The 14,796-nt window shown below is 32.0% G+C and overlaps 3 protein-coding genes across 3 annotated transcripts; 1 reads left to right on the top strand and 2 right to left on the bottom strand.

The window, feature by feature from the left end:
* Positions 1 to 3,672: 3,672 nt before the first annotated feature.
* LOC108460872 (probable polygalacturonase) lies at positions 3,673 to 7,866 on the top strand. The gene is made up of 5 exons (XM_017760564.2): positions 3,673 to 4,395; positions 5,239 to 5,359; positions 6,102 to 6,276; positions 6,652 to 6,722; positions 6,843 to 7,866. The coding sequence occupies exons 1-5, from the start codon at positions 3,943 to 3,945 to the stop codon at positions 7,469 to 7,471; spliced, it is 1,449 nt and encodes a 482-aa protein (XP_017616053.1). The 5' UTR covers positions 3,673 to 3,942; the 3' UTR covers positions 7,472 to 7,866.
* Positions 7,867 to 7,984: 118 nt separating this feature from the next.
* On the bottom strand, positions 7,985 to 8,844 carry LOC108460874 (photosystem I reaction center subunit N, chloroplastic-like). Its single transcript, XM_053026935.1, has 4 exons — positions 8,545 to 8,844; positions 8,315 to 8,440; positions 8,119 to 8,220; positions 7,985 to 8,037 (listed from the first exon to the last, which is right to left on the bottom strand). The coding sequence occupies exons 1-3, from the start codon at positions 8,842 to 8,844 to the stop codon at positions 8,131 to 8,133; spliced, it is 516 nt and encodes a 171-aa protein (XP_052882895.1). The 3' UTR covers positions 7,985 to 8,037; positions 8,119 to 8,130.
* Positions 8,315 to 12,805, bottom strand: LOC108460408 (probable gamma-secretase subunit PEN-2). The gene is made up of 3 exons (XM_017759894.2): positions 12,419 to 12,805; positions 8,545 to 10,092; positions 8,315 to 8,460 (listed from the first exon to the last, which is right to left on the bottom strand). Exons 1-2 carry the CDS (start codon positions 12,696 to 12,698, stop codon positions 9,932 to 9,934), a joined length of 441 nt encoding a protein of 146 aa, XP_017615383.1. The 5' UTR covers positions 12,699 to 12,805; the 3' UTR covers positions 8,315 to 8,460; positions 8,545 to 9,931.
* Positions 12,806 to 14,796: the final 1,991 nt, after the last annotated feature.

The following is a 14,796-nucleotide window of genomic DNA, read 5'->3' as shown; positions in this document are numbered from 1 at the left end:
TATTTTCCTTTTTAAAAAACCTTTCTCAATGGTTTAATTGAATTTTTATAACAAAATTAGTACGATCTGATTGGTTTCGCAGTAAACGGCTCAATAATCCAAAAATAAATTAAATATTAAAATAGATCATTCTATAAATTAATTATCGAAATAGATCATTTGTTACCTTTTTTTTGTATCACTTAATCGGTTGGTTGACATTACATGATTTTTTTTTAAATAAATTTTTATTAGAGTCGCTTGACACATTAATAGCACCGAGCTACAATATAATTAGTTATTATATTTATTATATTATAAAATAGTTGTTTTAATTTAACTTATTTATGGAAATTTAACTCACAACCACATAATTAAAAGTCATACACTCTACCACCTAAGCTAAAACAACTATTTTGTAACATAATAAATATAATCACTAATTATATTTTAGTTTGGTGGCATCAATGTGCCTATACCAAACAACCCATTTCGGTAATTAATTTGTATAACAACCTATTTTAATATTTAACCTTTTTTTTAATTATTAAGGTAAAAAGACCGGGAGAAGAGGTTTTGAGCAGAGGCGTAGCTAGGGGCTGGCAGGGCCCCGGCCCCCCTAAAATGAAAAATTATTATTTAGGCTCTTTAAAATTTTTTCAAATTTTAAATTAGTAAAAGTAAAATTGTACTTTGTTCCCCCTAAAATTATAAAAATTTGATTCAATCCTTTAAAAATTACAAAGATATAGATATAAAAAGTTAAAATTTCATTCGGCCCCCCTAAAAAATTGTTATGGCTTTACCCCTAATTTCGAGAAAGGACAACTAGTTCCTTCAAATACACAAAGTGTCACCCTTTTTTCAATAAGAAAGTGGGAATGAGGTTATTCAAAATCAAAATTTCAATTAAAAATTTATACACTTTAAAAAGTACATTATTGAGAGAGAAAAGTCATTTATGAGAGGCTCATTTTGCATGATTAACCATTATTTGCTAAATATATATATATATATATATTTTATTTTTCTAAAATTTTAATTTAATCAATAAGTGATGCATAATGGTAAAATGGTAAAATATATATAACATTTTCATAAAATGAATTTGAGTTCAATTTTAGATATGATTTTATTGGGAGAGATAATCACCAACTTCAAAAAATTAATTTTCATAAATTATAAAACAAACATAAAAATACCTTAATAAAAAGAAAATTATAATTTAGATTTAGATTTTTATCATACAAAATTTTACTTAAGATAGATTAAAAAGATATATCATTTTCTTAAATTTTCTTTGATTTAGAAATAAACTCTAAGTAAACTTTGTTTAATTAGGATATTAATTTATTAATTGTATTCTTCTTGTTATAAATTGGTGATCACCAACTCGAATCTTAGATAGGATTCGAGTCATCTATCTGTGACCCAAATAGGTCCCAACAGATGGTTGAATCTGAGGCGAATCGAGAGAGGGCAATAAAAGAGTTCATGGAACTAGCTCGCGAATCTAGCTCTCACAAATCAAGAGAAGGCCACGGTTTCATTTCACATGCATTCAAGGAGCTCGCAGAAGGGAGACCAAATGCTCCGCAAGCGATCCAAGGTGAAACACGTGTCCAACAGACCTGAAACCCGCATGAAATGTCAGTACTAAGAACAGAAAGGACTACATGCTTCACAGATGACCCAGAGTGAAACACGCGTATAGCAAGCCTGAAGTCTGTACGGAATGTCAACATTAGAAACGACGGAGTCAAGACAAAATAATAGATTCATATTTTGAATTATAATAACATATATAAATATCCAAATACTACGTTAATAAGCCAAGAGACAAAAGCACTCATCACTTCTTAAAAGTCTAATTGCTAATGTAATGTGGATAGTTATTGTAACAATTTTTTGTCATCACCGTAAAAGAAATATTAAAATTAAAAGAAAGTCAAAAAAGAAAGGGAGCAAACGGAATAATATGTCAAAAGTACTCTTTCCTTCTTGTTCCACCGAAAGGCATTTTGTAAGAGCTGATAATAATAATAGTTGTGTACCACGTCATAATATTAATATAAACTTTAATATATTAATAAATTTTTATACATAAAATTTTAGAAAATATTTATGTAACATATTGTATTTATTTTATTATTTTTTAATAGGTTCAATTCATGATTTATTTTCTAAAATATACTCATTTTGTCACTTGTCACTTTTATATTTCAATTTTTTACCTCAATTTGATACCTAAAGTAATAATCGTTTCTTAATTTGGTACCTAAAGTATATCTTTGTTATATTTTTAGTCTAATTTTGATGGACCTTAAAAAATCTCAAAGTATCATGTGACATTTTATGTAAAAAATAAATATTTTATTTTATTGAATATATATATACATTAAAAATATAAAAATAAAATAAATGTATAGAAAAATCAGAATATATATATATAATCTAAAAAGCATATAAGAATAAAAAATGTAAATGAATTGTAAAATTATATAATTTAAAGTATATAATTCTAAAATTCTAAAACACATTTAAATTTCAAGTTTTTTTTGCAATTACTTGAAATTTAAATACCTTTTATTTTATAACATTTTTCATTTTTAAATTTCTAATTATATATTTTAGAATTCTATAAAAATTATAAAAAAATCTTTATATAGTTACATAAATATGTCATGTGGCGTTTTGTGATTAGTTATAAGTTTTTTGTTTAACGCTTGTCAAAAAAATTGACTAAAAATATAATAAAAGCATGCTTTAAGTACCCAATTGAGAATTAATTGATACTTTAGATATTAAAATGGGATAAAAAATTTAGGTACAAAAATGGGAAAATAAATATACATAAGGGCCAAATCATGAATTAAAAAATAATTCTAGACTAAAAGGCTTACGACAGAGGCCATGAATTTCAGTAAGTTGTGTACCACGTGTATGATCACGATTCCTCCTAGAAAATCACAAATACAAAAACCTCTCCATGCACCGCAAACACACTACAAAACACCCTCTTAAAATATTTCTATTATTTTTTAAATTATTTAAATAATGAAATTAGGAAAACAGCTTTGAAAAGAATCCCGTGACAGGCGGCGTCACGCCATTTTTTTAAACACGGTCCTAGAAATATTGAACTCCAAATCTACGCGTGGCAGTTTTCTATTGGTCATAAGCATCATATGTTTTTTCTCTCCACGTTTCTTCCTGAGTTGCACCTCTTGCAACCGTACAAACCGGATCCAAAAAAGTAATTTTTGGGTTAAATTCTGCTATTAGTTCCTGTAACATACCAAAATTGTGGATTTAGTTCATGTATTTTTTATCAAATTTATTTTTATAATTTTGAATTATTCAATTTTAGTCTTTATATTTTTAAATTTTTAAAAGTTTAATTTTAATCCAAATGATAGCAGTTAAATTAGATGTGATAATATGTATGATGTGCAAAATTTTGGATTTAGCAAAACTCAATTTAATGTTTAGTAGTTACCAATTGGTTAAGACTATTAGTTTAAAATTCGAAAAGTAAATGAGCTAAAAATATCAAATTAAAGAATAGAGATTAAATTCACAACTAGCTCATAGTATAGGGACTAATAACAGAAGTTAACCAAAACTTTATTTTAGTTTCCAAACGGACCCACACAATATTTTTAATCCTTCCATATTTTAAGCCGTGTTTGCTAAAATACGCGTGATGGCACTGTACGCTGAGCCCAGCTTCTACCTTGCTCTTTTCATTTCATCATCTTCTTCTTTCTAACGCATGCAGAGAATAACACAGAACAGCCCACTGTTTTATTTATTCCTCACTCATTAAACCATACATTTCTTCTTCTTTTTTTGTTTTATTTTATTTTATTTGTAAATTTTAGCAAAACCCAATTCCATTTTTTGTTTGATAAATTTAATCTTTGATTCTTTCATTTACAGCAATCCAAATTCAATAAAAAAATGGAATCTGAGAAGTCAAATTATGGTGCAATAATGGTTTACTTCACGAAGCCTTCTTGGGCTTTCCTTGTTCTTCTCTTTACTGTTATAGCAATCCTTAGTCTTCAAATCTCTCCAAAAGCTATTATTCTTCCTTTCCCACTCTTTCCCGTTCCCGGATCATCCGAACTCAACTTCGAATCCGATTTCGACCCCGGAAGTTGCGCCGCAATTTTCGGTGAGTTGCCAGAGAGGAAACATGTTATGTCGTTGAAGGACTTTGGGGGAGTTGGCGATGGGAAAACGTCTAATACGGCGGCATTTAGGAAGGCATTAGATTACATGCAACGTTTCAGTGAAAAAGGCGGGGCTCAGCTTAATGTCCCCCAAGGAAAGTGGCTAACCGGAAGTTTTAATCTCACTAGTAATTTCACATTGTTTCTTGAACAGGGTGCTGTTATCTTAGGATCTCAGGTCAGCTATGCTCTGTTTCAAGTTGTTTAATTTATTTGGTTTATACTGGAACCTGAAAAATTAAGTTTTGTGATTACTGGGTATTGAGCATAAGCTTCTTTCATAGTCTTTTGAATTGTGGGGGATTATTATGCTGTAAAATAGAAAAGAAAAACAGTGTGGGTTACTCTGTTTCCCCTGTATGAATGCTTTCTTTCTTCTTCTTTGTGTCTTTCAGTACTTGGCCTTTCTAATGAAAGCTTATTTTCCCCATTGTCAGCCGAAAAATAAGGAAGAAATGAAGCTTTGTAATAGGTGAAAGAAAAAGAGAAGTGCCTTTACCTAAAAGTTAGGTGAAAAGAGAGGGCAAATTTTCAATTACTGCTCGTTTGAAACATAGCTAGGTTTGGCCATGTCATGTTTATCATGCTTTGATCTTTCTCATAGCCCTTTTTTCTTTTTTCTTTAGTAGTGAAACAAAGTTGGTTGGTGGTGCTGATGTGCAATTTCAACTAAAGGGACCCCATTAATTGTGCCATCTAAATTTTGTTTCTCATTTCAGTTTATATTGAGCTGTTTTTCTTGTATAGATTTGACTCTAATTAGGAAGAGAATGCCATGAATGTTTTGATCCAATCAAGATATATGTGTTTGTTTTGGTGAATCAAGTTGGTTGAATTAGAAATTTAGTTAATGCTACGTGGCAGCTTGTTTAATAAGTTAGATAGTTGGTGATTCTAGTTTACTTACTCCATTACTTTGTTTATCAACTTTGTGCCAGATATAAGTGCAGTGTAGTGGTGATATGTGGATGATCAGATATAAAAGTGCCGGGTTTTAATTTCTTGTGTTTGTGAATAATAGGACTCCGAGGAATGGCCTATTGTAGAGCCATTGCCTTCTTACGGTAGAGGGAGAGAGAGATTGGGAGGAAGACACATAAGCCTTATTCATGGAGATGGTCTTACCAATGTTGTTATTACAGGTATTTTTTTTCTTCTTAACAATGTGAAAAGAGATAGAAGAGTTGTTGCTTTTACGTTAACAAGTCAAGAACTAAATCAAACTTCTGTCTTTACAGAAAACATAATTTTCTCATTGCCTGTATAATTAAATGGATCTTCTTTCCACTAGTTCTTGAGTGTAAATCGACTCCCCTTGAGTAATATTTAGTTGTTCTTCATTTTTAGGATACATTGAAAAGCATAACCTTACCTTGATATCATTCTATATGGAGTGTGAAGTAGCATTGCATTTATTTCCTGACATGTTATTATTCCTTTAGTTGAATTAGCTAAAGCTACCCCGAAATGGCATACAGATTTACATTTTGCAGTTTGATTCATTTGACAGAAATATTTTATATTTTAAGTTTAGCTGACCACTGATAGAAACATCATCTACTTATTCTAAACATTCAGTAAATATTCAATGGGATCTTAAGCGGCTAAAAAATTGTTTAGTGGATGGTGCTTCAACGGAAGCCATCCTAGGAGTTTGTTCTGTTTTGCCATCAGTAATACAAAATCAATGCTTTTGTTATGCATGCTTAGGCATTTCATTGAAAAGAAAAATGGCACTTTGATCTACTATTTCTACTAGACTAGTGACATCATTTACCTTATTTAGAAAATTTACCATTACCATGCCAACTTCTACCATGAAACTTGTATCCGATTTGGACGGTTTATCAATTGCATGTGTGATGAGTTGTTCTAGTTTTGTAGGAAATAACGGGACAATTGATGGCCAAGGTCAAATTTGGTGGGAATTGTGGTGGAACAGAACACTAAACCACACAAGAGGCCACCTCGTAGAACTGATGAACTCTAATAACATTCTTATTTCTAACTTAACCTTCCGGAATTCACCATTTTGGACGATTCATCCCGTTTACTGCAGGTATGAGTTCTCTAAGTTGTAGTAGTTCATCTAGTTTCATTTGTTTATTTATTTTGCTTGCTTTTATATTTTGATCCAATAAGAAGATAAGATGCACATCTCTGTACTTGATATTGTTTGCAAAACTGAAAAAAAAAGAAAAGAAAAAGAGAGTAGTAAAACCAGTTTTAACAGATAGAAGATTAATATCTAAAGATATTGCAATAATATACCTTCTCTCATTTCAATCTTTACTCCCCAAATTCACTTGTAGGACAAAACCAAAAGAACTTGAGATTGTGTTTAGTGCCCCATTGCTGCTTATCACAGTTTTCTCAATTATAATAATTATAAAAAGGAAACTAATAGTTAGTTTTTTTGTTCTTTTTCCTTCAGCAATGTAGTTGTTAAGGGCATGACAATATTGGCTCCCCTTAATGCCCCAAATACTGATGGAATAGACCCAGGTGTGTCAGTCTTATTCTCCATCTTCTTGTGTACCTTATTCCCTATTGTATATCATCTGTAGCAACCTAAATCTCATAATGGATAAATCTTTTCCAACATCCTCATTGAACTTTATGCAGACTCCAGTACCTATGTATGTATTGAGGACTGCTATATTGAGAGTGGAGATGATCTTGTAGCAATAAAAAGTGGATGGGACCAATACGGCATCAAAATGGCACGACCAAGCTCAAACATAAAAGTGAGGAGAATCTCAGGCACTACACCAAGTTGTTCAGGTGTCGGCATTGGTAGTGAGATGTCTGGAGGGATTTTTAATGTAACTATTGAAGATATGCATGTTTGGAATTCGGCAGCTGGGGTCCGTATAAAAACTGACAAGGGTAGAGGGGGATACATTGCAAATATCACCATAAGGAATATAATGATGGAACGAGTCAAAATTCCTATTAGGTTGAGTAGAGGCTCGAATGATCACCCTGATGATAGATGGGATCCTAAAGCCATTCCTAAAATAAGGGGGATTTTCATTAGTAACATTGTTAGTTTGAATTCAACAAAGGCACCAGTACTGGCTGGTATTCGCGGGGCATCATTTGAAGGGTTATGCTTTAAGAATGTTACTTTACTTGGGCTTTCCCCGGACGCGGCATGGCACTGTGAGTTTGTTTCAGGTTGTACAAATGCTGTGTTTCCATTGCCATGTCCTCACTTGCAGAGCAATGGCTCCTCAACATGTTGCTCATAGGCTCAAGTTCGAGGTGAGTTCGTTCCTGACTGCATACGGAAATTTCACTTCCACCCACAGCGATGGATGCTCTGAGCAAACTGGATTCTAAAGGTGAATCATTTCACAAGTATCATTAGTCTGAGCTTCATTTGCTCTTGAAAGTGGGGTTGTGGATGGAGGGGAGACTGCAATTTTCTCAGATTAGAAATGAAGATTCCATGCATACTGCAATTTTGTCAAAACACATAATATTCATTTGAGCAGTTGTGATTGCTAGGGTTGCCAGATTTGTCTGGCTATAACTGTATTGCAATATGGTTTAGGGTTGATTTAAATTTATCACTTGTGTAACAAATGTATCTCATATATGGTGGTATATAATATTTATGGATGTCTGTTAATTTATATTAAAAGCAATGACTATGATATTTGCTTAGTTAATATACATACACATATATAGGGACCAAATGGGGATACACATACATATACTACATATGAAAATAAGCATCATGGTGAACCAATACTGCAAAATTAAGCAAGTTCCATCTGGAAAGTGTTTGACTAGTTTATTCAGCACCATACTTCTGTTTAACAACAAACACCACAACATTTTCAGGGTGTTTCACTAAATAGCACAACAATACAGAGAAAATTGAGAAAATTACATTGGGATGTCTTCACCATTTCCAGAAAACATTGGAACCGCACTTGTATTTGTCCTTCCCTTCACACTCCAAGGCCAAGTCATCAGAGATGAATGGTACTTTCTGCATCAACAAAACGAACAATATATATATGCTCAAATATCATCGTTATCAACCCTAAACCTGTAAAAAAAACAAAGAAAAAGCGAGTTGGAACCTTTTGTTTTGCAAGATCCTGGCATCCTGTAAAGTTCTCAGGGAACTTGCAGGTGCCAAATTGAACAGTGTATGCTCTTGCAAAGTTTGCTCCACTTGTGGCCAACCTCTTCTTGTCATTCAACTCCTGCATTTTCTCACCTCAATCTATGTTAACACAACAATAATGAATCCCCTACCATGTTTGACTGATTTTTTTTTTTCAGTTTACAGTTTTCATAGCAAACATACCTTGTTAGCTTTGCTCTTTTCAAGGTAATCATCAATGACCCCAGCATTTGCAGAAGAAGCAGCCGCTGTGGTGAAAAGGGTAGCTGCCAAATACAGCATAGCAGCTCTTCTTCCTTCATTGCCACTTGATTCTTTGGAACCCGAGACTTTACCCTGTTGTTGAGCTCTGATCACTGGCAACTTGTGACCACCAGGCAAAATTGGGGAAGCAACTGAAGGCACTGAGGGGATCTTGGCATTTAGCCCACTGCCTGAGATAGCATAGTTGCATGCCAAAACGCTGGAGTTCATGGCTGCCATTGCGACAAATGGGAGTAATTGTTTACCACAGAAAATGAAGTTTAATTGGCGTTTTAATTTTAATCTTCTACAAAGTCATTCAGTATAATAGATTTGTGATTGGGGATATTTGATAAGTTAGTGATGTGGAAAGAAGAGATCATGAATTGGATAAATGATTGTGGGTGGAGTGTGGATAAGGTGAGATTGCCTCACTCCTATTGGCAAACCTTAGTCTTCATGTTGTGTTTTTCGGTGTAACTAAAGTTTGTGTGGCAAGCTTTAATTTTGGGTCCACTTTGGAATCTAAAATTTGTGGTTTATATATCTCTACCTCGCAGGGTAGTCAGGGCAGATAAGGGTTGAAAACTTGAAATTGGGACTTTTGCCTTTTGCCTTTTGCCTTTTGCATATAGTGTTTTGCTGTACTTAAATTGTTTATCACGTAAAAAGTTATTAGCTTATACAGACCCTTTATTTCAAATTGTCTCTCTTGCAAATGTTGCATGAAAATCTTCTACACAAGGATCCAAGTTTCCATGGGAGAACTTGTACGTGAATTAAGATAGGTGACACTAGAGTGTGGAACAGCCATTTTGTCCATTATTTGACAATTTGTATATAAGAGTTCCTCCATCATGAATATGAAAGTTTGATGATGGAATTGGTGCAAAGTGACACATGGTAATCTAAAACCATGACTCAAATCAGATTAAACCCCATATTTTAACGTACACTACTAATAATACAACCCCAAATCTAATTTATCAAATAAGACTAAACCAAGAGTAAGTGTCACGCCAAGCGCTTTAAGAAAGTAATTAGGATGCATTAATCCCAAATCAACAAGAAAAAGAGAAGTCTTTCGGCATATAAGCACAAAGGAAAAGAAAAAAAGGATTTTATGTTTAATTGCATTCCTTCTACATATTAAGCTCATAAGCCTCAAAACAATTTGACAATTTTGATTACAAAAGCATAATTGGTTCAACAATCAGAATATACACATGTTGACTTCAAATGAGATTCTTTTTTCTTCATTCAAAATATAGTTTGGGGATTGATAATGCAAAAGCTAGCAGCCATAAAATTTTGAAAGGGAAGAAAACTAGCTCCAACCTGTCAAACCTAACCGGTCTGCAACGTTATACATTACCAGTTGATCCCAGGTAGAACCAAAGAGATGTTCTCCTCCTATGGCAAATGTCAATGCCCATGAAGACAAAATAACTGAAAACACTGAAAACCCAATTGCTGATGACACAACATCTGCAAAAACAAATATTTATTAGAACAAATAAATAATAAATCCCAAACTTCACAAGAAAAAAAGTATAGAGCCTGGAAGAAGAACATGGGAAATTTAAAGGATTGATTTTGTTCAAACAACAGAATCATGAATATTGATATTTTTCTCAACATCATCCCCATTCCCTGAAAAGAAGAGGTGCGTCATGCCATCTTACTAAAAGAGCCCCCCTTTCTTTAATGTCTCAAGAGTATAACTTAAAACAATATAGGCAATTTGTTTGGACTTGCATATATAACACATGTATATGCATATGATTGGTTCTCGGCAACAAGATGTATACAGTCAATTTTTGTATATAATGAAAATAGACCACAAAAATGCATACATGCCATGAGAAAAAGTATATGAACTTTTGATGAAGAACAAAAACATTCAAGAGCACAGGGCGAACTCTTAGGTGCTAAAAGCCTTCTATCGCCTAATGCACAGAAAATAAAACACTCAGTGCGTGAAGGAGCATATTATAGATATATATCCATCTTCTATAGAGGTTAGATATTGTCCTTTTACTAAGATAAAAAAGAGATCAAAGAGACACTTGAGTTAGTTGAGCTTTCCCTGTGTTTGACCAAAACAGAAACTGCACCCAAGTACAGAAGTCATGCGCCTGATCAAAAGCAACTCTTCTTGATAGGTCCATGATGCTTATTCTATTTAGTGCTGCACCTAGCATCAAGGTATATGCCTTTAACAATTTACTCTGGCCGACTAAAGCATTTCCCAACTTACATTCAAGGAAAACCCTTATGTACACAAAAAAAAACTAGTTATTCTTGTACTGATCAAAATAAAACAAAACAAAAAATTTTAAGCAATTCATATGCATCAATACCTCATGATTCTTAGCTAAACATTTATGATTCACTGTTTATAAATGTATACTCCATAAAGATGGTCTTTCCAGTTTCTTTTACCAACAAAACCACCAAAGTGACCACAAGACTGCATACTAAGTCAACCCAACAATCCAACAATACATATCAGAATTTTAGAAAAAGGACAAAAAAGATTTTGTTAAAGAACCTTTAACCTTCCCAAAGACTAAATTGTTTGGTAAGACAACTTTAAATTGTAGAATCTGTGTTTTAACTGCACTACAAAGGGCTCAGGCACATGGCTAGACAATGTCAAGGTGCAGTACTAAACAGCAAATGCACCTTCTAAACCTCAAGGTGGGGTGCCTCTGATAACGTCAAGACTGGTGGTACCACAATTCTTAGTAGCATTCCAAATAAGCCTATCTCTTTTTATCACATATTAACCGGATGATGTAACTCATTCCCATAACGTGCCACAAATTGGAACATACCAAGTTCCTTGAAACTATGGTCAATGCAGTATAAAACTAGTTTACTTCTCCACAGCATAAGCCAAGAGAAAGGATAGAGAAATCAGTTGTCAGGAAACACTAAACAGTTTACCTTTCCATCTCAGTAATGTCAATATGGAGCAGAATAAGTTAAATGGTATGGCTTTTAACTTTGCCTATTAATCATTTTAATTGGGAAACCAAATTCTGAGCAACATTCCAGGCTGTAATGTTGGACTTCAAATAAGGCTATTGGGTTCCAATGAAACAATGTACAAGCTCCTATTTACTTGGTTCCAAATAGATTCTATAAAGAGCCAATAGCTACTAACTTGCAATTATGTAGGCCAAACCAACTTAGTTTAAATGCAAATGATTATTACAATATCAACGCGATCAAATTCAACTCCAAAGAGGTTGTCTTAGACAATGATAACTTCTTTTTTTGCCTTTCACTAACCAAACTGTGAACTTTAAATAAATAGACTAAAGTTTTATTAGTCTAAATATTCATTGCAATACTTCTAGCGTTTGCATGTTGATTTCTCAAAATTTCCTTAATAATAATAATAATAATAATAATAATAATAATAACAAATAACTAAATATAACTTACATTCAATCATATAATTGTTCAATAGACAAGTAAAATCACGTAATTTAGTTATTCAAAATACTAAATTTTCAATTTTAATTATTTAAAAATTTAAATATTCCTTACAATTTTTCATCCATATGATTTCTTAAGTCAAAAGCTAAAAAAAAAGAAGGTAAAAGGCAACAACAGCCATTTAATCCTATGATTTCCATAGATTGATCTACTATATAGAAACTTAAATTGAAAATCTTAATCAATTCGCTAAAGACAAAAACATCAAAGCAGCAACAAGAATTTGGAAAAGAAATCGAAAAATTCTAGATTAAATAAACAAATAAAGGAAATATTAAATAATGTGAGAAGAAAGTGTAATTACAGGGGCGAAGGCGAGGGAAGGAGCGAGAGTGACGGAGAACAGGCCAGAAGTAGAAGCAATTGACAGCCCAAAGAAAAGGCAGAAGCGCGTAGCCGAACTTGTAGAACCTCCGAGCGTAAGATAACGATTCTTCCTCCGACAGGCCCAACGGACCGTCGATTGTGGGCCACACCGGCGTCGATGACAGTATAGAATTGCTATTGTTTGTGTAATTGCTGTTAGGGTTAGGGTGAGGGTTCAGGGCTGCGTTCGCTGATGCCTGCGACTGTGAGGCTTCCATTTCGGATCTACTACTCCGAAACGATGTCGTTGGAGCTGAAATCTTGTGCTTTGCTCTTGGGAGAAGACCCTTCCGGTTTTCTCTTTGGTAGTTAAATAACTAAAACAAAAGGTAAATTACAATAGTGACCCATACATTTCTTTTCTGATCATTCTAACTAGGTAAAATTATAAAATGATCATCCATCTATTAGTAAATTTCTTTTTTAGTCATTCAACTGTAAAAAATTACTAAATGATCATCCAATCATTCAATTTTATTTTTATCACCAATTTGCTAATGGAGGCAGCTTTTAAAATTATCATAATAGCAACTTTAACACTTAATATTTATACATTATATTTTTATTATAAAATCTAACCTTCAACATTTAAAATTTGTGTAATTTGATCTTTTTGCAATTTTATTTTTTTGTGATCCTTTCACTTAAAACCCCAAAAAACAAAATTATTAACTAAATTTGATTAACACTAAAAAATCCAAAATAATAATTTAAAATTCATCTTTTCTCATTCTTTTTGAAATTAACCCTCAATGTCATAAAGAAAAGCAAAATTGCAAAAAAAAAGGGTCAAATTACAAGTGTAAATGTTGAGGGTTAATTTTTTTAGAATCAAGATTAAATTGACATAAATTATAAATGTTAAGAGTTAATGTTACTATTATGCCAATTTTAAAAGATGTCAGCCTGCTGGTGACCAAAAAACACAATATTGAATAGTTGGGTTACCATTTGTAACTTTTCATTGTTGGGTGATGAAAAGATATATTTACTATTAATTGAGTGGCCATTTTATAACTTTTCATAGTAGTGACAAAAAATACTAATATTCGATGGCTATTAAAATAGTTTACTCAAAAAAGTCTACCTAACCAAACTTATTAATAAATATTAAATTTTAAAATATAAATATTACAAGTTTAATTATTAACATTGTTAAAATTTTTCTATTATATTAAGGCACATCCTACTATTAATAAAAATCAAAATGTAAATATTACTATATGTTTAAAATAGATTTAAAGTTTTTATATTTTTGTTCAATTCGATTAGGGGCGAAACTAGAACAATTTTTAAGAGGCGAATGAAATTTTAATTTTTATAATTTATATTTTTATAATTTTTAAAGGATTAAATCGAATTTTATAATTTTAGAAGGCAAAGTGTAGTTTTACCTCAATTTAAAATTTTAAAAAATTTAACGGCCTGAATAGTAATTTTTCATTTTAGGGGAGTAGGAGCTCCTACCAACCACCTTAGATTACCCTCTAATTTCGATATTAAATAAATTGATCTATTTCAAAAGGAATGAAGCAATTTAATTCTTATTAAATTGAAAGTAAGCAATTAAGCATAATTGTTTTCATCAATTTTGCATAATTTCAGTTGGTATAATAATTAATTTAACTCTCAAATTTATTTATTTAGTCAATTTAATCCTAATTTTAAAAATGTAATAAATTTAACCTTTAATATTTATAAATTTGTCAATTTGATTCTAATTATTAAAAATTATCTGCAAATTAAAAATATAAATAGAATTTTTGTATTTTTAATTTTAATTCCTTTGAATTTTTTTCTCTCATCTCGTCTTCATTTCTTCCTCAACCAAAGAAAGTAAACCCATTTCTCCCTCAACTGCAGAAAGCAAATTTAGAAATAATGTATCCCTCAAGTCCAAAACAAAAACCAAAATGATATTTTAAAAGATCAAAACCTTCTTTGTTTTCAAAATCCCAACTCAAAACAGCCGATTTTTTATTTTTGTGAGTGGATGTGGCTCCTTGCTTGTTTGTGAATCATTATGGTTATATTTGTATTGTGATGTTTTCAGAGTTAGGAATTATGTGCTTGTATGTTCATGTAAATCATGAATCCCTTGTGGGTTTTCTGGATTCTTGGCATGAACAGTGAAGTTCAAAGAATTATCTTTTGGGGGTTTTATGTTTGGAATGACTTTTGATTCATCTTTTATGTTTGGAATGACTTTTGATTCATCTCTAAGTTCCATCCATTGCAATAATAAATTACATTTGACTAATGAACAAGCCTATGAAGGTTCAACTTTGTGAAGCATGGTCTGATGCAAAAATGGTG

This window comes from Gossypium arboreum, chromosome 4 (assembly GCF_025698485.1).
Source record: "Gossypium arboreum isolate Shixiya-1 chromosome 4, ASM2569848v2, whole genome shotgun sequence".
NCBI classification, from domain to species: Eukaryota; Viridiplantae; Streptophyta; class Magnoliopsida; order Malvales; family Malvaceae; genus Gossypium; species Gossypium arboreum.
This window is presented reverse-complemented; position numbering and strand designations above follow the sequence as displayed.